Source organism: Mus pahari, chromosome 2, assembly GCF_900095145.1.
Source record: "Mus pahari chromosome 2, PAHARI_EIJ_v1.1, whole genome shotgun sequence".
Classification (NCBI taxonomy): Eukaryota; Metazoa; Chordata; class Mammalia; order Rodentia; family Muridae; genus Mus; species Mus pahari.
Window position 1 is genome coordinate 47,724,285 of NC_034591.1, and position 21,968 is coordinate 47,746,252.

The 21,968-nt window shown below is 39.1% G+C and overlaps 1 protein-coding gene across 3 annotated transcripts in view; it reads right to left on the reverse strand.

The window, feature by feature from the left end:
- The window catches only part of Znf800 (zinc finger protein 800), a 24,192-nt gene extending 2,601 nt beyond the window's left edge, over positions 1 to 21,591 (reverse strand). Inside the window, exons 1-6 of one of the 3 annotated variants that reach the window (XM_029534914.1) lie at positions 21,437 to 21,591; positions 20,390 to 20,508; positions 15,915 to 16,010; positions 5,317 to 5,460; positions 1,973 to 2,506; positions 820 to 957 (exon numbers count right to left, since the gene is read on the reverse strand). In XM_029534914.1, the coding sequence (XP_029390774.1) occupies positions 820 to 957; positions 1,973 to 2,506; positions 5,317 to 5,460; positions 15,915 to 16,010; positions 20,390 to 20,450 (973 nt within the window). In that variant the 5' untranslated portion in view covers positions 20,451 to 20,508; positions 21,437 to 21,591. Of the gene's footprint in view, positions 1 to 34; positions 2,507 to 5,316; positions 5,461 to 15,914; positions 16,011 to 20,389; positions 20,509 to 21,156 lie in introns of those variants that run through there. The other 2 variants (XM_021190220.2, XM_021190219.2) reach the window with 2 other exon arrangements.
- Between the last annotated feature and the right edge of the window lie 377 nt (positions 21,592 to 21,968).

The window sequence follows — 21,968 nt, forward strand, 5'->3', positions numbered from 1 at the left end:
CACACACACACACACACACACACACACACACACACACACACACACACCACTACTGAATAATATTAACTACGTTGAAATGATCACTTACAAGTTTATTAAACAGAAAGGGAAACAAGAATATATGTACCTAAAAAATCTTCCCTATAGATCAAAACTTAAAAACTCACTAACATATAATCCCAAAAAGAAAACAAACAAACAAACTTGTGTTTACTAACTTTCCCCCTTCCCCTGGAAGTAATGTGCTAAAAGTAAATAATAAATGTTAATTTTTCTAAATTCCATCTGGGGATTTTTTTCTAATGCTACACCTTACTTAACCATTAAAAAATTTTTACAATAATTACAATGCCTTAAAATGTTTTTCCTGTAATTATCTCCTTCATAAATTCATTCTAATGTATTTAACTTTCCTACAATGCATTAGGATTAGTAGACTAAATAAAATTAGTAGATGAATCAAATTAAACTTGTGCAAGTTAAACACGAGATTTCTATGTAAACATAGACCGAAATAAATGTATATATTTTCCGACATTAAAACAAAAACAAAAGCACTGACCCTGTGTCATCTACCTACAGCTACATTGCATTGTCCTATGGAAGGCAAGTTCTAAAATCAACTTTTGTTCCCAAACTACTAGAATAAAGGTCGCTGAGAGATAAAAGCAATAACCATCCCTCTTACAGTTCCTACTGCCATATGATTTATGGAAGAAAAGAAGATGTTAAAATGGAACCAGCTATAAATTATGGCCAAATGATTTTGTTTAGTTCGATGAGGGGGAAAGGGAACAAAACTCTGTAACTGTTCCTCACCAGACAAGAGCCTTAGATCTTGTACTTCGGCCTTTGGTTTTGTTTCCTTCAGGTGAATTGGTAGCATTTGCCTTATGAGTTTTCTTATGGTGTTCAAGGTAAGTCTTTTTGGCGAATGCCTTTCCACATTTATTGCATCTGTGAAGAGAAAAGTTTTTTGTGACTTTCACTTCAATACCGACGTCGGCTACTTCATACTTTTTACTTGGAGAATTGGAAGTGCCATCCTGCTTTGAGTCATTATGTTTTGCTTCATCCCTTGAAGGGCCTCTTTTTGCCACTTTGTTTAGAACAAAATCAATAGGCTTTTTTATAGCTCTGATCTCTAAACTGGCTGTGATTTTCCCAAGGTAACGAGATGACTTTTTATGAACCACAGTTATATGTCTTATCACATCACGTTTCCGACGGGTTTCGTAAGTGCAGAGAGGACACTTGTAGAACTTAACATAAATGTTATTCCCATCTGTGTGCAACTCAATGTGTTTAGTCAAGTTCTGCTTGGAAGTAAACTGGCGTTTACAGAGTTTACAGTACAGTTGCTTAAAGTCAAAGCCAGCTGAAAGTTTTGGTTTCCTGGTTTTCGGCTGGCCACCTGCGGCCGAAGGACTAGCTGACATAGGGCTTTCAGAGTCCTGTTTAACTTTATTTTTCTGTGTTGCTGGTGTGTTCTTTTTTTCATTTGAATGATTTGTTCCCTTCAGTTCATTCTGTGGAGAATGGGTAATGGAAGGGGGTGAAGACTCTACAGAATCTGCTAGCTCAACTTTTACTTCTGAACTGTTGGCAGTATTATTAGGGCCTTTCTCTCTTTTGGAGTTTGCTCCAGAAAGAGTTATCTTGTGGACAATTTGCATATGTCTCTTAAGCATTATTTGCGAACTGTATTTCCTCTTGCAAAGGAGGCATTTGCATGCAGTTAAATTGTATTCAGCCTTTGAAGACTTTTGTTTGCGAGTCTTAAAAGATTTTTTAGGAGAAGCGGAATCCAGGAACAAAGGCTGCCCAGGCTTTGTCGCTATATCAGGAGTAATTGAATCCCTCCTTAGTCCTCTGTGAACTTCATCAAAATGCCTCCTTACATTCGCTTTTGTAGCAAATGATTTACAACAAACTGGACAGCTCCTACTTAATGAAACTAGAACACTCTTACTGCGTCCTTTTGAAGACTGGTTTGGAGTCTTCCGTGTTTCAATGTATTTTTTTAGTTCTTCCATCTTTTTTTTGTGTACTTTTCGAATGTGACGACGGACACCTCGTCTAGAATTAAATTCTTTTCTACAAAGACAACATATCAACTGGTGACCAAGGTCAGAACTGTCAGATGTCTCCAAGTCAGCCTGTGATTCCTGAGGTTGCTCCTCAGTGGGAGCTGCAGCTTCATCTACAACAGTCTCTATAGGAGGAGGCTCTATGGCCTCCACCACCTCTGTATCTGCGTCGGGGACTGCTTTTGGCTGTTCTGAGCTTGTCTCCTGTATTTGAACTTCAGTTTGTTCAGGTGTACTGCTTGACTCAGTCACTTCAGCAGGGCTATCAGTCCTGGAAATATATTGAAACACTGCATTTTGGTTGGTTTCTATGGGTTCTAGCTTAATAATATATTCTCTCTTGTCCACTCTTGGATATATGGCTTCTAGGAGATCACTTATGGCTTGGCTTTGTTTATCATTTACATCAGGAAGATCTGTTAAGAAAATAAACATTGTTTTTAACATAAAAGAATTAACTTGTTCTTACCCTCCAATATTTTAAAATATATAATGAAACATCTTTTAGTCGTACATGTATCTTTTTATAGCATTATCTACTTTCAGCATTTTGTGAACATAAACCTTGTTATTAACTGAATTAAAACTTTGCTTTAATTTACCAAATGAGAAAGGTATAATCTAAAAAGCTATTTCTGCACATAGATCACCCTAAACAATAAAAATACTATCACTTATTTTTTTAGTCTGAAAATTTTAGACTACCAAAGCAAACTCAAGAAGTTACAACCCAGAATGGATAAAATATCAGGAAGGATGTTACTATACATATGATTTTTAATACAATATATTAGCATTTAAGTTAATGTAAGCCTTAATAAACAATGCAGATTACTTCCACTGGGACAGCTGAACATTTCACAGAAATAAAATATTTGCACATCAACATAAATGCCATGAGGTATAAAAACCCAGTCTTATATAATTTTCTCAACATGATATTACCTTAATAAAACAATTGGTTACAAACTATTCATTTATCTGGTTTTGCTTATTTATTCAATAGCAACCCCTTCATTAGGCAACGGAATTGCAGCAAGCCAGGCTGGCATCAGTTATGGTTCCACATACAATTCTAAAATCCAGTTATACTACTAAATCTAATAACTACTTAGAAATCACAACACCATCCACTATAATTCTTCTAATCCTCTCTCCTCTTCCTTGTTTTTCATGAGTGTGCTTGGTGTGTATATGTTTACATGTGTGGGTATATCTGTGTATGTATGTGGAAATCCAAGGTTGATATTGAGAGTCATCCTCCATCACTCCCACTGTATTCACTGTGGCAGGTTGGAAACTTGAGCTCCCTAATGCATCATGCTAGTCAGCTTGCTTTAGGGATTCCCGGGTCTCCACATTCTAAGGTTGACATTACAGACAGGCTACCATCCACTCTGCATGTATGTGGGTTCTAGAAACAAAGACTCTGATCCTCAAGCTTTTGTGACAAGCCATCTACCCAGCCCTCAGTTCTTTTTGTAAATAGTAATGCAGTGTAATAATACTTTCATGAATGTATATGTAGAACCGCCAAGAAGAATGCACAAAAATCTGGCCAACTCCATTTATCAACTGCACTAGGCAATTACTTCTATAACTTAATATATTGAAGAACACCAAGAAATCAAAAACTACTTTAATTAAATTGTTAGGTTTTAAACTATTTTCTCTTGACTACCTTTTAATTTACAGCTCAATAATAAAAAGCTCAATATGATCAAATATAAGCACATGGAATATCTTAAACACTAAAAATGTTATTACTTTTAGTCTCAAAGTTTTAGATCAGCAAAACCAACCCAAAGTTTCTATAACCCAGGATGGATAAAGCACCATAAAGAATATTATCTTAAAAGGAGCTGAAGGGGTCTGCAACCCTATAGGTGGAACAACAATACAAACTAACCAGTACCCCTAGAGCTTGTGTCTCTAGCTACATATGTAGCAGAAGATGGTCTAGTCAGCCATCATTGGGAAGAGAGGCCCCTTGGTCTTGCAAACTTTATAAGCCCCAGTATAGCGGAACATCAGGGCCAAGAAGTTGGAGTGGGTGGGTAGGGGAGCAAGGGGAGGCAGGGTATAGGGGTCTTTCGGGATAGCATTTGAAATGTAAATGAAGAAAATACCTAATAAAATTGGGAAAATAATAAATAAAATGTAGAGAAGACAAAAAAAAGAATATTATCTTAAGTTCCCATAAAATATGACCAAATTCTTTATATTAAAATTTCTTACAAATATGAAATATTTATTTTATCTATACCCTATAATACATTTTAGCATAATTTAACAATAATTAAAGAAATGCCTTATTATTCAATTTTTACATTATATCTCCCTATCAAAAAACTTTAAAACAAAAAAAGGTGAGTTTAAGATGAAAAATGCAAAAGATCCACAATGTATCTACGGTACCATGCTACTAAAATAAGTATCTCATTTTGTAAATCCGCAAAGTTTAAATTCCTGAACAAGAAATAATGAAGTTACCTAGTACTACTGTTTTAAAGAATTTACATTAACTCTTAAAAACAAGAAAAAATAACACTATACATATTATTTATTCATACAAGTACATTATATTCAAAAGACAATTGGTTCCACAAAGACTATTAGCATGCTACTTGCCTTTAATTACAAAAAATAATAATCTTGCTTGTCTAGATTCAAGCTAGTACTGGTTATGTTATCTTTAAATAAATTTCACGAAGAACAAATATAATCTTCATATTAAGAAAACAGTAAATGCTCTCTGCCATTCTCAAAATATCAAGTAATCTACTCATTTTTTGCTACTTACTGGAAGCATTCTCATTTACTTAAGTAGAGTCCGAGTGTATAATCAAACATACTTAGCAACAAGTTGTTAAATCAAAATAATATACTATTAAATTGCTCCCTTAAAGACAGCATTAATATTCTAACTTTCAAATATTAACTAAGCTATATATGGCCCAAATAGACATTCAAAAACAATTCTCAATATTTCAACACAAATAAATATACTCACAGATTTAAACTCATAGATTAGGAAAAAAACAAATGAAAAACACTGATATAAAGTATATCTAAGAAACTGAATATAACAATATCAAGTGTTTCATATCTTCATCACTAAATTATTTATAACTAGATATCAATTCCACTATAATGCAAAAATACATTGAAGCAGTAAAAATACTTAGCTCTAAAATATATAAATGAATATATGAATAAAACTTACTGTCATCCATTTGGAGACTTGGTGGGCAGTAAAATTTTTTATGAGTAATTAAATTTGGTAATCCTCTAAAGAGACTACGGCATAATTTACATTCAAAAATAGTGTCCACATCTTTTAATAAAATATGTTTAAGTTGTTTGGTTCCTGGAGGGAAAAGAAATATATAAAAATTAATTCTGACCTGTGCTTTCTAAAAAGGTATTCACCTGATAATCCAAAAGTACAAAACAAAACACAGATAATGCTAATGCTATTTCCTACCACAGAATATTTATTAACTGATTAATTCCAAGCAAATATTATGGTTTGGCAACTTAGAGAGCCAAACTGTGATGTCCTTCTCCTACTTCAGTAGTGAATCAATTCACTGGTTATTCCAAGGCAGTGGTTTTGACATGATTGAGCACTGAAAATAAAGACATTTATGAGCCTTCCCTAGAGATTATGATTTGGTAGGTCTGAAAAACGTAAGAAATGTTTCTCATTTCTTTACATTTCTGCTGGTTCTGCCAGCTCTTTTCTAAACATAGAAGTGAAAAATAAGAAGGTTTTGGTTTTTTTTATTTTTTAACACATTTCTCAATTCATTAAAGATCCAGTTTTTAACCACAAGATTATGAGTATCCTTTTAAAATTCAGTTTACATTACTTCAGGCTCTGGGCCAACATGGAGTTATGCTATTTGGTGATAAAGCAAAGAACTTTTTCCCCTACTGAGGGAATTTTGAATTTTGCTCAGGCTTCTTGATAGCACTATCAATTTATATATCTCAAGTCTTTATCCATGAGAAATCTTGCCCCAATTCCAATTACTTATCAATATAATTACTGTGGTCTAATATAGCTTACCCATTACATTATAAACCCTCAATGAAGCCAAGACCAAGCCTACCGTTTATAACCACAAGTGTTTGGTTCTAATAATAGAAAGATGCTACTGAGCTAGGGAATCTAAGCACAGTGGATATCCAAAGACACAGAAGCAGAATTGGCAACAAAAAATTATCAAAACTTTGTTTTTACTTCCTACGGGACTTTGCTATAGTAACTTACTAATCAATATAAATAGCTTAATTTTATTACTTTCATTGACAAGGTACCCTGAATAATAATCCCTCAGCATTTAAATACTAAATGTTCTGTCATTTAACAAGCATTTTTGCCTGTCTATGAAGCTCTGGTACTACTGAAGAATATAAACTATCTTAACATAGTGAAATTAAAATTGTAGGATCTACCACACCCAGACATTAGGTGGAGTTCCAGGAAGCCTGCAGAAAAGGGGGAGGAAGTATTATGGGAGTCAAAGACACCAAAATACAACTCACAGGATGAATTAAGTAGGGCTCACAGGGGTTCAGAGAGACTGAAAGGTTAATCTCAACCCTGTATGGGTCTGTGCTAGGTCTTATGTATACATGTTATGGTTGTCTAGCTTGGTGTGTCTGTGGTACTCCTAACAGTATGGGAGGGGGGTCTCTGACTCTTTTGTCTGCTCTTGGGACACTTTTCCTCCTACTTGATAAGGGTTTGTACCTAGTCTTATTACATCTTGTTATATGCTATGTTCTGTTGGTATCACTTGAAAGCCTGCTCTTTTCTGAAGGGAAAGAGGAGCAGTGAGTCTGGGGGAGGGGGGGAGACTGGGAGGAGGGAAAAGAGAGGAGCCTACAGTTAAGATGCACATCCAAGAGATGAATAAACAGAAAAATGTAGGGTCTACAAACCCAATCTTTAGCGATTTACATTTACCTTTAACTTTTAAGAGTATATTTTATCATTAAGTTAAAAATAAGTCAGACCTCAAACTTCTATTGTAAAAAGATAATACAACTTGATAAGTGTAGCCAGACTTTTCTATTTTGTGTGTTCTTTTTCCCACTCTTTATCCCACCATTCCACCCCTAGTTTCATTCCCTTTTACTAGATCAGTAGATAGAAGGAGAGGGGAGGGAAGGGGAGGGAAGAGGGGAGGTGAGGAAAAAGAAGAGGGAAAAGGGGAGGGGAGAGAGGATGGGAGGGGAGCAGAGGAGAGAGGAAAGGAGAGATCCTTGAATCTATTTTCTTTCTTCTTGTTTCTTCTTTGAGCACAACTACTAACAAACTACAACCTACCCCTCTAATGACCAGCCTCTCAGGGACTAGCATTTATATGTCCTCTTGAAAAGTTCCCAGATTACAAGCATCACACACTGCAGAAACTATCAGCAGCTGGCAAAACCATGCCACTGCTAGTGCACAGGGCAAATCATAGACAGCTGCTTCGAAGCAGCCCTGTATCCCCACACCTGGATTAAACCAGATTCTTATAATATTTCTGTGCTTTTTAAAGAAACCAAATTCCCAGAATTCTCACTACAGATAAAATTTGTTAATCTGATTTTGTCTAACTGTATTTTTTTCTGTTTTTGTTGTTGTTTTGTTTTGTTTTTCAAGACAAAGTTTCTCTGTATAGCCCTGGCTATCCTGGAAGTAGCTCTGTAGACTAGGATAGCCTCAAAATCAGAGGTCTGCCTGCCTCTGCTGGGATTAAAGGCATGTGCCACCACCACCTACTTAGTTATATATAATATCTGTGGGTTTTTTGGTTTCTTTAGCTTATCCATCTTGTATCATAGAACAAAACAAAACTAATCATTTCACATTACTAAAGAGTTGATGATAGTCAGCTAATATATTTGGTTCCATTCTAGCCCCAAAGTGATTACCAAACTATGTGAGGTAAACCAAGGACTGAAATACTTCAGCTAAGCCTCTGTAACAGATAAACATTTAGTTTCATAAAATGTAGCTGAATATAGGGAGGGGAAGAAAGGAAATTTTTATGTACCACTAGACCCACTAGAACCACTAGACCCAAAATAGAAACTGAATCATGTCTTTGAAAAATGTGAACAGAGCCTATTATGGCAAATATACCTGCAGGATACAGCAAAGAGACAGAGTCAAGAGATCATGAGTGAGGCCAGCCTGGGCTATACCTTTGGCTATGCAGTTAAAATCACTTATTGCACTTGCAGAAGACCTGGATTCAGTTCCCACTACCCACATAAAGGCTCACAACCATCCATAAATACAGTTCCAGGGGATCCAACAACCTCTTTGGCCTCAGCAGGTACCAGGAATGCATACGGTGTACAAATGTACATGCAAGCAAAAGATTTGCACACATAAAATAAAAATAAATCTTTCTTAAAAAAATAGTTGACACTGAAGGGAAAACTGAAGAAAAATAAATCTATTTAACCAAAAACTGCAACTAAAGGGGTTAGAAAGATGGCTATGTGGGTAAGAGGATGCTCTGCTCTTGCAGAGGATACAAGTTTGGTTTTCTGCCCTCTGGAAGCTCATAGCTGCCTTCAACTTCAGGTCCAGAAGGATCCAGCATCTCTGGCCTCTGCAGGTACCTTCAGAGTACATGTACTATACTAAGTTTACACACACACACAAATGTAATTAAAAATAATTTAAAAATTAACTTTTAAATTTAAGTTTAAATAAGCAAATAGCATATGTAAAACATTATCAGTCTTATATAAACATGAGGTTATAATTAATAAACAGTAAGATATAAAAGTAAAAGACTATTTCCTTAAATTAGGTCGCTTTGTCCACTAGGATTTCTTGATCTGAAAAAAAGAAAAACATCAATTTCTTAATTATTCCTAGTTTGTTTTATTTAGTAGTGAGCATATTACATATTCCTAATAGGCATAAAAAAAGAAGTACCTTCTCTATCCTATTAGTTATAAACACTTTCCTCAAAATGCACACACACACACACACACACACACACACACACACACACACGCACGCACGCACCGTTACTGTTAACTTGGGTATACCAATTTCTTTCAGGTGAGATACAGCAAACGTTTTCTTGCTCCTCTGTCCTTCGTGTGCCATAACCCTTGTGACTCCTACTCTAACACCTCCGTCCCTGTTGTGACTCCTAATGCCTTCAGATCCCAGGTCAGATGCCACGTCCACTAGGAAGCCTTCTCTGAGCTTCCTACTAAGAACCTATCACCTACATTCAATGCCCCTTCTCATCTCCCCAGCTCCCACCATCTTGCATTTAGTCAGGGTTCTGTGTACCCACTATGCTACGATATCTAAGAGCTGGTGCTCACCACTGTGTTCCTATCTTCGGGACAATGCCTGGATGACTTTATTCACAACTCTCTATATATGATTTTCTAATGCTACAGACTTACAAATGAGAAAACTAAGATGTGTCATATTGCACAAACAGATATTAAAAGGTTTCAGCCACCATTTAAGATGCTATATTTTTTTCCATCATAACAGAATGGATTTATTCAAAACTCAGCTACCACTTTTCTGATTGCTTTGTCACAAACAGACACAGCCTCTGTCATACTAAAACTCCTCTTCACCTGAGACACAGGCATGGTAATCTGGACAACAGCCTAAAGTTCATCCATACCTGTAATCCCAAGAAAGAATCATGCTGATTTTATCCAAATTAGTTTTTTAAAAAGCAATCACTCTCTTTCTTTGTTTAGCTTCTTAAATTACCTTAGAACTTGCTCCTTAATAGATCATCAATCAGGATCTTAACATCAATAATAACAAAAAACCGTCCACCCAAGGGTAACACTGATACATACAATAATGACTTATAAATAGGATAAATTAATTTAAGACTGTGCCTACTTGCTGAATCTTTCACTTTCTCCAAACAAACACTTAATGTAGCACCTATTAAATGTCACATACAATACTATTCAATTCACTGGAAATATAAGGATATGGTTCCACAATACTGAAAACTTCAAGCTTGGATAACTACCTGCTCTCAAGAACAAGATCCTACAAGACATGCTTGGAAGATAAATGCTAAAAATAATAAATTAACCCAAAAGATATCTAGTCCCATTTTAAATTTCCTATAATTGCTATACAACAATCAAAAATTGGCTGGGCAGTGGTGGCACCCACTTTAATCCCATTACTTGGGAGGCAGAGGCAAGAGGATTTCTGAGTTCAAGGCCAGCCTGGTCTACAGAGTGAGTTCCAGGACAGCCAGAGCTATACAGAGAAACCCTGTCTCGAAGCCCCCCTCAAAAAAAAAAAAAAAAACATATATTTCATCACAGGTTAAAGAGAATCCACCACTGAGAGCACTTGCTGCTCTTCCAAATGACCACAGTTAAGTTCCCAGGACCCATATCAGTTGGCTCACAATTGCCTATAACCACAGCTCCAGGGGACCTGGTGCCTTCTTCTAGTCTCTGTGGACACTGCATTCATGTGCACAGGTACACAACTGTGTATAGAAACAAAAGGGGGAGAGGGGGAGGGAGGGAGGGAGGGAGGAAGGGAAGAAGAAGAAGGAGAGAGAGAGAGAGAGAGAGAGAGAGAGAGAGAGAGAGAGAGAGACCCCGACCTACCACAGGATAGAGCACTCTCTGTTATACATCTCTCACAAGCCTTACTTCCATGCTAAGCTTAAGTAGAATTAAAAATTCAGTCATGGCTTAAACTTAACTTCAATTAAAATTACTTCAATCAGAAAAAAATAAGTTTGAGATGATAAAATCTAGGAAGACAACCACAGCAAGAACTATAACACAAAATACTTACTGTTCACCAGCATACCATAATTAGTAATTTATTTTTTCCTGGGGAGAGGAGGATGAAGCTCCTTGTATAGAGTAGTATAATATACTCTACATGTAAAGAACCTTTTCTTTATAAGTTTATATATTATTTCTTTATATAACTTACTATGAAAAGCTAAGCTGTCAGTTTCAGACTAAATACTAACTTTGAATGCTGGGCACCTTCCCGCACTCTCCTGTTTCTAACTTTAGTACATTCTGCAACTTCTTTGCCTCTGTAAGATAACTTAGAGACTAGCACAGATTCATCTCAACTAAATCAATATAACTACCTAAAAGATATTGTGGGGGTTTTTTTCTTCAAAATTATGTTCTGAAGGAAGTCAGAGAGAAAGGAAGATCAACTGAGCATCTTAAGAGAAAGGAGGGAAGTCCAAAGACATCACATCACAGGTATAATCCTACAAGTATCTGCTCAGGCACGAAAGATTCCAGAACAGCAGAGGGCATGGTGGAGGCAGTACCAGAAGCTGGTATCTGTAGTAAACAGCGGGTTTCACGTCACCCACCCATCAGGGTCCAGAACAGAGAAATGCACAGCCAAACCAGAGCAACCAAATTTACCCACACAGTCAAAGTGCAGAGGAGTATCAGTCCGCTACCATTTCTACTGGGAGGAAACCAACCACACAGTCAAAGCGCAGAGGAGTGTCAGTCCGCTACCATTTCTACTGGGAGGGAACCAAGGAGTGGTTTATGCATGGGTAAAAGATCCCCATAACAAGGATACATCTATGCAGCAGTATTCACTGTGTAAAAGTGGTAGTGCTCTATAAAATGTATCCATAATATCATCTCCTCCTCCCGCCCAAAAAATCTTACTTAAACTTTTTTATACATCAAGCAGTAGAAATAGATAGCAGAGGTAAGAAAGAAATTTTAATTTAAGCCAAGAAAATAGTGCAAACATGACATAAACACTGAAATCTAAGACAATAAGAATGGGTTAAATCCATCAAGCAGTCAGTGTAGCACACATGAGCTGGTGAAAATGAGTCAACTCCTTCCCCAGACAGAGTAGCCAGCTTGGGTAGGAATTAGTATCAGCTCACAGACAGCCCAGTGTAGGAGGAAAGTCAGATCTCAAAGATGACATAGTAGTTGAAGACAGCTATCTGTGCTTGAAGAAGAAAGCAGATCCTACAGCAAGCACTACTATCCAACCTGACTTCACCTCTGGCTCTTGCTAAACAGACTCATGGACTTCACAGTGGTACTGCCAAGTATCTATCAGATACACAGTGCTACCAGGATAGGTTTTTCAATGCAAAGTGTGTGACCTAGTTACAGTGGAAAGAGGTTGGAAAGAGATGAATCACTGAGGGTGTGCTTATAGAAGACTGGGTCAGGGAGGACCTGAGTCCCAGGTTAGAATGAATGTTAAACCCCTAAGTCACGTGGCCCATCCTCCTAAGGTTTACCTTAGTCTGAAATACCTTTGTTCTACAAAGAGCTACTTCAGTAGACTTTAAATTTGCTAGAAATGTGAGAGATTACTGTCTTAAGGAAATTAAAGTTTCTGATTATTTATAAGACACAATGATGAAGTGATTCTCTTTTAATCCAAATTTTGCACATTTCTACATCACTTTTAATTTAACTTATAGTATTTCCAGAACATATACATATATACCTCAAGGGTAATGTGCTGGGAAGAATTTTTAAAAGAAAACTTCTGGCTAGTTTTATATCAACTTTTCACAAGTTAGTCATTTGAGAGAAAGAGAACTTCAACTGAGAACTGCCCCCCACTAGAATGGTCTGTAGGCATCTCTGTGGGCATTTTTTTGATTGATGATTGATGTGAAAGGGCCCAGCCTATTGTGGATGGGCTACCTCTGGGCATGTGGTCCTGAATGCTATAAGAAAAAAGGCTGAGTGAGCCATGGGGAGCCAGCCAGTAAGCAGCACCCTCCACATTCTTTGTATCAGCTCCTGCCTCCAGGTTCCTGCCCTGATTTCCATCAATGATCAACTATAATATGAAGATATAAGATGAAATAAACTCTTTCCTGACCAAGTCACTTTTGATTATAGTGTTTTATCACAACAATAAGATCCCTAACTAAAACAACCACATTTCAAAAGATAAACAAACAGCTGTAGAATAACCCCAATTCAAATTACCTATCCCACTGCCTCATTCTTTAGTTTACATAGTAAGAGCTGCCAAACCCAGATAATCAATGACTAAGCGCATAAGAGGATGCATCATTAAATATTTTCCTTCTGTAGAGGTTTGAATGAGAACGGCCCCTATAGGCTCATATACTTGGACACTTAGTCACATGGAGTGGTACTATTTGAAAAGATTAAAAAGATTAGGAGGTATAGCCTTGTTGGAGGAGGTTTGGCCTTGTTGGAGAAAATTTGTAACTGGAGGTAGGGCTCTGCAGTTTCAAAATCACAACCCAGACCCAGTTGTCTGTGTTTCTCACTTTGTCTCTTTGTCTGACCATCCATCAATTCCCCCCCCAACCCCTCTCTCTTTCTGCCTGTGGACCAGGATGTAGCTCTTAACTACTGCTCCAGTGTTATGAATACCACATCAAGATAATGGACTAAGCCTCTGAAACTGGAAGCAACCCCAATAAAATCTTTCTTTTGTAAGAGTTGTTGTGGTGTCTCTTTACAGCAAGAGAACACCTTCCAAAATTTAAAAAACACACAAACTTTGTATACATAACATTCTGAAAAGCACCTTATAAGATAAATCATTTATGAAGTAATCAATTCTAAAAAAACTAAGGCAGTATAAAATAACCTTAACTTTAAATTATGAATTCTTTAAAAAAAAAACTGTTTCTCATTTTCATTCCAAAGAATGAAAAAACTTTATGTGTTTTAAAATTGCTAAAACAAACATAAATAAACTACTATTCTCTTATGCAAGAAATATAAACTTCCCCTAACAAGTGAAAGTTACAAATTCATCGTAGGAGACTTTAACTTGCAGATTATTGTTAATCAAAGTTGAGTGTCAAAAGTAAAAACAAATATTAAAAGTTAGACAGATACCTAGCATAGGCATATGACAGGCACTGAAACAGCTATTGTAGTAAAGACAACAGACATAAAAGGCATGTCTAAGGCTACAAAACGGTTCTTGGAGGTCAGAGAAACAAATTCTCTGATAATAGCCTATTCCTTTGAACTATAAAGCAAATGTCTAGTTCCCCCTCTACATTTTTTCTTTAAAAAGCAATTTATTTATTTTTATGTGTGACTGTGTGTGCATATATGTATATATATACATATGTATATATATATACATATATGCATGTATACATACATACACTCACTCACACACACACACACACACACACACACACACATCACATGCATGCAGTCACTGAGGACATGAGAAAAGGGTGTTGGATCCCTTGGAACTGGAGTTAAGGCAACTGTAAGCGGCTATGTAGATACAGAGAATAAACCTTGGGTCTTCTGCAAGGGTAATAGGCATTCTTAACCACTGAACCAATTCTCCAGTCCCTCCTCTGTAAAATTTTAAAACAAATGCTTCAAAAAACTTTATCCACTGTTTTATATAATCATGCTTTCCTTTAGAACACAGAAATTTTTCATGAAGATAGTAGCTTTAAAATAATGACAGGCTCCTACTATCAAATAATCAGGTGCCCATTCATTGGATTCATTTGCTTATTGATGTTTGAACAGTAATGTCACAACATAAATCTATTAAAAATGGATAAAGGAGTTGTAAGGGTCATAGCAATCTATGATCTTACGATTAACACAGGAGCCCCAACTTCTCATTGCTTATATGTAATGAGTAACACCTATTTCAAAGGACTGAACTGTAACTGCACAAATATAATATATAGCCAATTCCTATAATAATCTACAAGGAATAGAAGGTTGGGTTTGGACAGGTGGTTCAGAGGTTAAGAGCACTGGCTGCTCTTCCAGAGGACTCAAGTTCAATTCTGAAACACCGACATGAAGGGCCATAACTGGTTATAACTGCACCCCAAGATATCTAATGCCCTCTTCCAGTTTCTCTGGGCACCATACATGCATGTGGTATACAGACAAACAGGCAGTCAAAACATTCAGACATGTAAAATAAAATAAAATTAATTTTTAAAAAAGCAACAGAAGCTTAATCAATGTATGTGAAGATCTCAGGGTTAGACATGGCTTTTTTTACCCTGTACTCTACTGGAGATATTGAAAACCCTAGAGTGTGGCAGGAGACAAGTCTCCAAAACAGAAAGGATAAAGAAATGAACAGAGAGTGAAAGCCCACATATTTTAATATAATTGACACCAAAGTTTATGAAGAACTAGAAAAACTGAATCTTAAGAAGTAACAGCATTTTTCACAGCCAGCTATTGGATGGAACACAGGGTCCCCAATGGAGGAGCTAGAGAAAGTACCCAAGGAGCTGAAGGGTGCTGCAACCTTGTAGGTGGAACAACAATATGAACTAACCAGTACCNCCTGAGCTTGTGTCTCTAGCTGCATATGTAGCAGAAGATGGCCTAATCGGCCATCANTGGGAAGAGAGGCCCCTTGGTCTTGCAAACTTTATATGACCCANCACAAGGGAAGGCCTGGGCCAAGTAGTGGAGTGGGTGGGTAGGGGAGCAGGGGTGGGGGTGGGGGGTATAGGGAACTTTCGGGATAGCATTTGAAATGTAAATAAAGAAAATAATAATAAAAAAAATTTTAAAAAAAGAAGTAACAGCATTTTATCTTAAAATATACCAGATTTCTCTAAACTACAGAAATTTTAAATTAATATTTAGTAGGTAGTATTGAAAAAGAATTTCTAGACCAAGTCAATGTTTATTCATTTGTCTTAAAAATATGACAACTATAAGTATATATATAAGTATTCTATAAAGAAAACCAATATACAGGTCTTTTAGAAAGTTTGTAATTACTGTGCTATCTGAAAAATATAGCGAAAATGTTCATACCTGATCGAAAGCACTCAATTATTTGCTGAATACCAGATTTGGATGTCTGTACAGGTTGCTGTAACAAAGGAGGATCTCCAGGCTCCAGGATATAAACTACATGGAAGACAAACACACACCCCGACCCACACACAAAAACAAGGTTATTTAAATCACTTACTCTTGAATCAAACAGTAGCTTGCTACAATTATGTTAATAATGAGAATACCCCCATATATATATATATATATATATATATATATATATATATGTAAAATTTATCTTAATACAACAAATGAAGCAACGGAGGGAAACCCTCAATCATTGCCAATATTGAAGACTCAATCAAGGCTGGTTAGTAGGTCTAACAGCAAATACTTACTGCTTTGGCATCATTCATTCTATACTTCTAGCCTCTTTTGTTTCTCTTAGGTGAGAACTACATTTAACAAAAACTCTTAGCTATAATCAGTAAACCCTTCCAAAAGCTTTAAAAATAATCTGATCAAGCACCCTGGCCAATCATGAGAATAACCCAAACCCAGCTTCTCCAAAAAGGAAACAGACAAGTATACAAGGGATACAAAACTTTCACTGAAGTACTCTGTAGTACTATATATACTCAACTGAGAACATTTCAAATTTCAAAGTCTCTTTATAGGGACCAAACAGGGTATAGACCGTGACCTAATTACATTAATACACATTATGCAGATACATACAGAAATACGTAAATTTAGTTGATATAGCTATGTGTATAGATGATAAGAGAAAATTATCTTGGATACCAACAGAATTGAAAGTTTCTGTCAGAGTAGGTTATCAATTTTTAAAAACAAAAATTTTCACTTTCATATCCAGTAGTCGTTATCACCTCCTCCCCTTTGCAATATTCTCAGAGTAGAAAAGTAATTAGATCAGTGGCAAAGGTAGCTGAAAAGGACAACTGTGTTTCTATGTGTCTCTCTCAAACAGCAAGTTGTAGTAAAAAAAACTAACCATTTAATCCTTCTTTAAAGAGCATAATGTCCCACCTAATTAATGGCCTCATAAACCAGGGTCCATTCTCTCGGTATGGGGTTTGGGGCAGCAAATTTCCTTCAATTGGATGTGCTACTACTGCTCTGCACCTTAGACCTGGATAGCAATTCCATTTGCACAGAACAGCTGAGGCTGTTATGCTGTGCATACAGATGCAACCCTAGAGTCTCCTTCCTACCAAGTGCTCGCTGCACACAAATGGGAGGAACCATCTCTCAGAACCTTATCATTTCATCAATCAAAACCTTAAGAAACAGTCTAGGCACATAAGCAGAATACACAGACAATTAACTCTGACTGAGAATTGACAAAAACTGCAGTAATAAAGAATGTAAGACTCCAGATGTACACTTCCTGCATGTCAACTGTGTGGCTGTTCACTAAGGTATAACTAAGACAATTAAATGCTCAGATCTCATCCTCTTCTCTTATCATGGAGCTAAGAAAGTTTCCAAACACACACACACACACACACACACACACACACTGTGTGATTATTAAATAAGATATGATAAAAACCAATCAAACCCCTGGGACATAGCAAGTGCTCAGTAAGCATCCCAGCAGTATCAGTATTATCACGAGCAAACAACTGCTTTCCTGACACCAAAAACAATCTTGTACAAAACCTAAGTCAATTTTAACCTGTAAGAGAAACAACAGCAGAGGTTTATTAGCAGTCTATTCATGGTGAATCAGAAAGATCTCTTTTCAGTAGCTATATATGATAGCAATTGATAACTATAAAATATAATTAGCTACGAAGACTGGAAAAATCTACTAACTATAAAGAACTAAGGGACTGGCTTTATAGGGGGCAAGAAGTAGAGAATAAAAAGAAGAAAATACAAACAGTAAGATAGAGCTATGGAGAGAAACAGACATTTGTCTAAGAGTTCCTCCTTCAGGTATATACTCCAAAAACTTTCTGTAATATAGCAACTTCAACTTGCACATGAGAATACTCAGCCTCAGTGTGAGAGCAGTTTCTTACCTACCATCCTCAGTACCTCCCACTAGAGAACATACATACCGAGTCAGCTTTACATGGGCACATTTACTGAGTAAACTATCTATGTAGCTCCCGTTATTAAAATACACTTTTTCATTTGAAATGTACTTGTGTACACATACACACACATCTATATATGCATACACACATATCTGTAACTTTCTAAACTGTCCTCTTATACAGCCTGCCATCCGTTCCAAGATCAAATGATCAGACCCATCCAGGTTACAAAACACTTTAAACAATTACCTCCCCAACTAAAAACATAAGCCCTCAGAACAACCTACTCTCTTCCAGGAGCACGTATCTATTTTTGCAACTCTCTCCTGCCTTAAAACAAGTTCCTTAAAGATCTTTCTAACCATAATGTCTAGGATTCGCTTACTGAAAAAGAGAAGTTGAAGGAGAAGTTGGAGAGCAGACCAGGGAATTGTTGGGGAAAGGAGAAAACAATGGAAAACAGATTTCCATGGAATGATAAATGATGGTTCTGTATGACGCTTACATCACATCCTTGGTTTTTAATTTCTGAAAACTTCTATTTTAAAAAATCTGTTAAATTAAGAATATGCACATATTGATAAGACTTCTAATAACACTCCTCAGTATAAATTGACCAATTCCATGGAGACAGAATGGTCTCATCTCAGGCCTCAACCTATATCTATAATGTAAATGATGGAGACCCCCTCATGAAAGCCAATTAGAGCGTTTCTCAAGCATCGCATCCTCACGCATGCATCTGAGGACAGCTTCATGACTACCATACCCACACTTCTTCCCGACCTGGAAATGCCCTCACTCTTCCCGACCTGGAAATGCCCTCACTCAGCACACACTTTTTCTGCAGTGATGACAACCACCTAACCTAAAAGTCATCAAGAGCCTCGCTTTCCGTTGAAAAAACATTCCAAAGCATTTCATTCTAAAAAAGCATATTTTAATAAGCAGTGACTTTTAATTTTTAATTAATGATATTTAAAGATTTCTTGTTAATGGGGAATAAAAAATTCAATCCACATTTAAAAATTAAAATCCAGAAAGCATCTTTCTCTTAAATACTTAATTACCAGCATGTACCATAAATCATGTTCACAAATTACATTATTTGTTTAAATCTATCTCTTCCCACTCAAAAACTACATATACATACACATACACATACATATACACATACACATACACATACACATATACATATGAGGAAAACTTTTTCACCATTTATATTGCTAGTGCCTTGGGCAAGACCTGATACCTAAGACATGCTCAATAATGATTTGTTTTAAAAAAAAAAAATGAATAAGCAAACTAGTAAAAACCAAGAAATACATCTTCACTTCAAATATATAAAAGGTAAGGTATAAAGGGTGCTTAAGTTAGATGGGTCAGGAGATGAATGAAAACGAGGTCCCCTCCTGGAGATACCTGTTTTATTAGGTTAGAACTGATCCACATGAACACAGCAGACACAGGCTGGAGTCCAGTGGGTAATGTCCTATAGAGCAAAGGGGTGTGTCCCCTTTACTATTACCACAATTCTCTTACTCAAAAAAAAGTAGCTTCAAATACACTGCTAAAAAAACCTAATTACATGAGCGTAATTAAAATATTTCAATTAAAAACAAGCCAAAGTGGGGGGGTGGGGGAGTTACCAACCCTGGTAACTTTAAAGTAAAAACTGATAAACATGTGTCTTTGAACTAGATTAGAAAGACCTTTATTCGTGGTTGACAGTATGAGTCCCTTTTAAGATAAGGCCCTCAACAGTTTATAAGTACAATGCCTATCAAATTAAAACTCACTAATAAATTCTTTATGAGACTCAAAAAAGTTTTAGTATCATAAATTTAACAGAATCTGTTCAACGTAATAAAATATCTTAAATACTCTACGTATCCTAAGCAATCTGCAATACAATAAATTCTATCCGAAACATTTAAGATGTTTTTTAAATTCAAAAAGTCCAATTGTCCCTACAGGTTCGATCAACCTTCTTGACCCAAATTAAACTTTTGGCTTTGTTTGTTTGTTTGGGGGAGTGGTAAACTTTATCCTATGGATTAAAACACTTCAAGGGAAAGTTATTTTAATGATAAACAATTTTCAAGAAGATGAATGGTAGTAATCACCTATCTTATCTTTACCTTTTTCTTCCATTTTAAACATTCAGAGCATGGAGTAAACTAATAACAAAGCTGCCTTGAAAAGGAAGGGAGAGGAGCTGACCAATCTTGTGGAAATGATTGACGGTGACACTTGTGGCATTTTCTCTGGGGGATCAAGCAAGGGAGATCTCCAGTTTGTACAGGCTTTTGGCATTACAGGAGTAGTTTTACGCAGGAGAAACCAAGTTACTTAGGAAAGACTTAGAGACAACACAGAAAGCCGAGTAGCTCTGGTGGAGGAGAGCAAAGACACTGTGGGGGGAAAAAACGGACTTACCTGGTTCGCAGCATCCGTGATGATGGTGGTCCGTTTGACAGTATTTGTCCCTCAAAGGCATTTTTAATGGATGCGACCTATTTTCCTTTCACTGTGAGAAGCTCTTCATTGCGGCTTGGCTGTGGACAGAGCACACACAAACCCATCACTATCCCTGAACTTCTAGGGAGGCTGTGGCTGCAATCTCCACAGATCATCCCACCATGCGCTCTCTGCTCTCTCACCCCGGGCCCGCACCTTCCGCTCTCGGAAAAGAGGAAAAGAAACCGCCGCTCGCCCGGCCTCCAGCCCCACGTCCCCGCACAGGTTCACCGCCCTACCCGGAAACGCAGCGTCCGGCGCGCAGGGCAGCGCAGCGCAGCGCACGGCGAAGGCCTGGCGGGCTGCGCAGGCGGCCGCGGCCTCGCCGTGCTGGGCGGACGAGCGGGCGGGCGAGCGCGCGGAGAGCCGGGCGCGGGACGCGGGGTGCGACGGGGCCCCTGCGCGGCCGAGGAGCGGCTCGCGCCCTCCCGCCTCGCACGTGCGTCGGGGGGTCTCCCCGGAACAGGTCGGCTCCGGTCCGCGCCGCCAAGTGCGCCCAACTTACTCAACTCCCGGAGCGGCCGGCGAGCCGGCGGGGCCGCGGCACCAGCCGGGCGCAAGACGCGGCCGAGGGCCCCACCTGGCGCAGCCCCGGCGCGGCGCGTGAAGCCGAGCGGGCTTCGGCCGGCCCCGGCGCGCTCCCAACGAGTCCCCGGCGGCGCCGACGCGGAAGCGCCACAGCTCACCACGTCCTCGGGCCGCGGCGGCGGCGGTGGCGGTGGCGGCGGCGGCTCACGGCAGCCCTCCGCGCTCCGGGCCGGCGAGCTGGCGGCGCGCGGGCGCGGGCAGTTGACAGGACGAACCGCCGGGCGCAGCAGCCGAAGGAGCTGGAACCGGAGCAGGCAGGACTGAGGCGCCCCTCGCCAGGGCAACGGCCGCGCCGAGCCCGGCTCCCCTCAGCGCCGCTCCACCTGCAACGGTCCCCCGGGCTTTGGAGAGGGGCGGGGAGCCGCGCGGGTCCCCCACCTGGGGCCTTGCGGGTAGCAGATGCTTCGGGAAACTTTATGGAAGGCAGTCCCGTTCTCTCGTGGCCGCCCCTTCCCCGGACAGCCCGAGCGACCGCCGTGGAGAGAGGGTAGGAAGGGGGAAGCAGAGAAGTCTCCGGCTGCGACGGGGAGCGACTGACTGACCCCGGACGGAGATGGGGCGAGGGCAGGAAGTGACAAGCTCACGGAGTGGGTGGGGGGAGTGTGGCCGGCACGCCCGGCAGCGCGGCGCGCATGCGCTGGGCGGGCAGCCCCGGTGGGGAGGCGACGCGCGGGGCCGGCCTCGGGCGGATGAGGGGGGAAGAGACCGCGGGGCTGGCGGGCGCCGAGGGCGGCGGGGTAGCTGGCGGACCTCGCCGGCGCGCACCCGTGCGTCCTCCCGCCGGCGGCTGCGGAGCGAAGGCCCCCGAGGCTGCGTGCGCCCGGAGGTGTGAGAACCAGAACCGCGGGCGCGTCCTCCCGTCCCCGGGCACGCGCCGCTGCTCGGGCACCAAACTGTTGCTCGCGCTGCT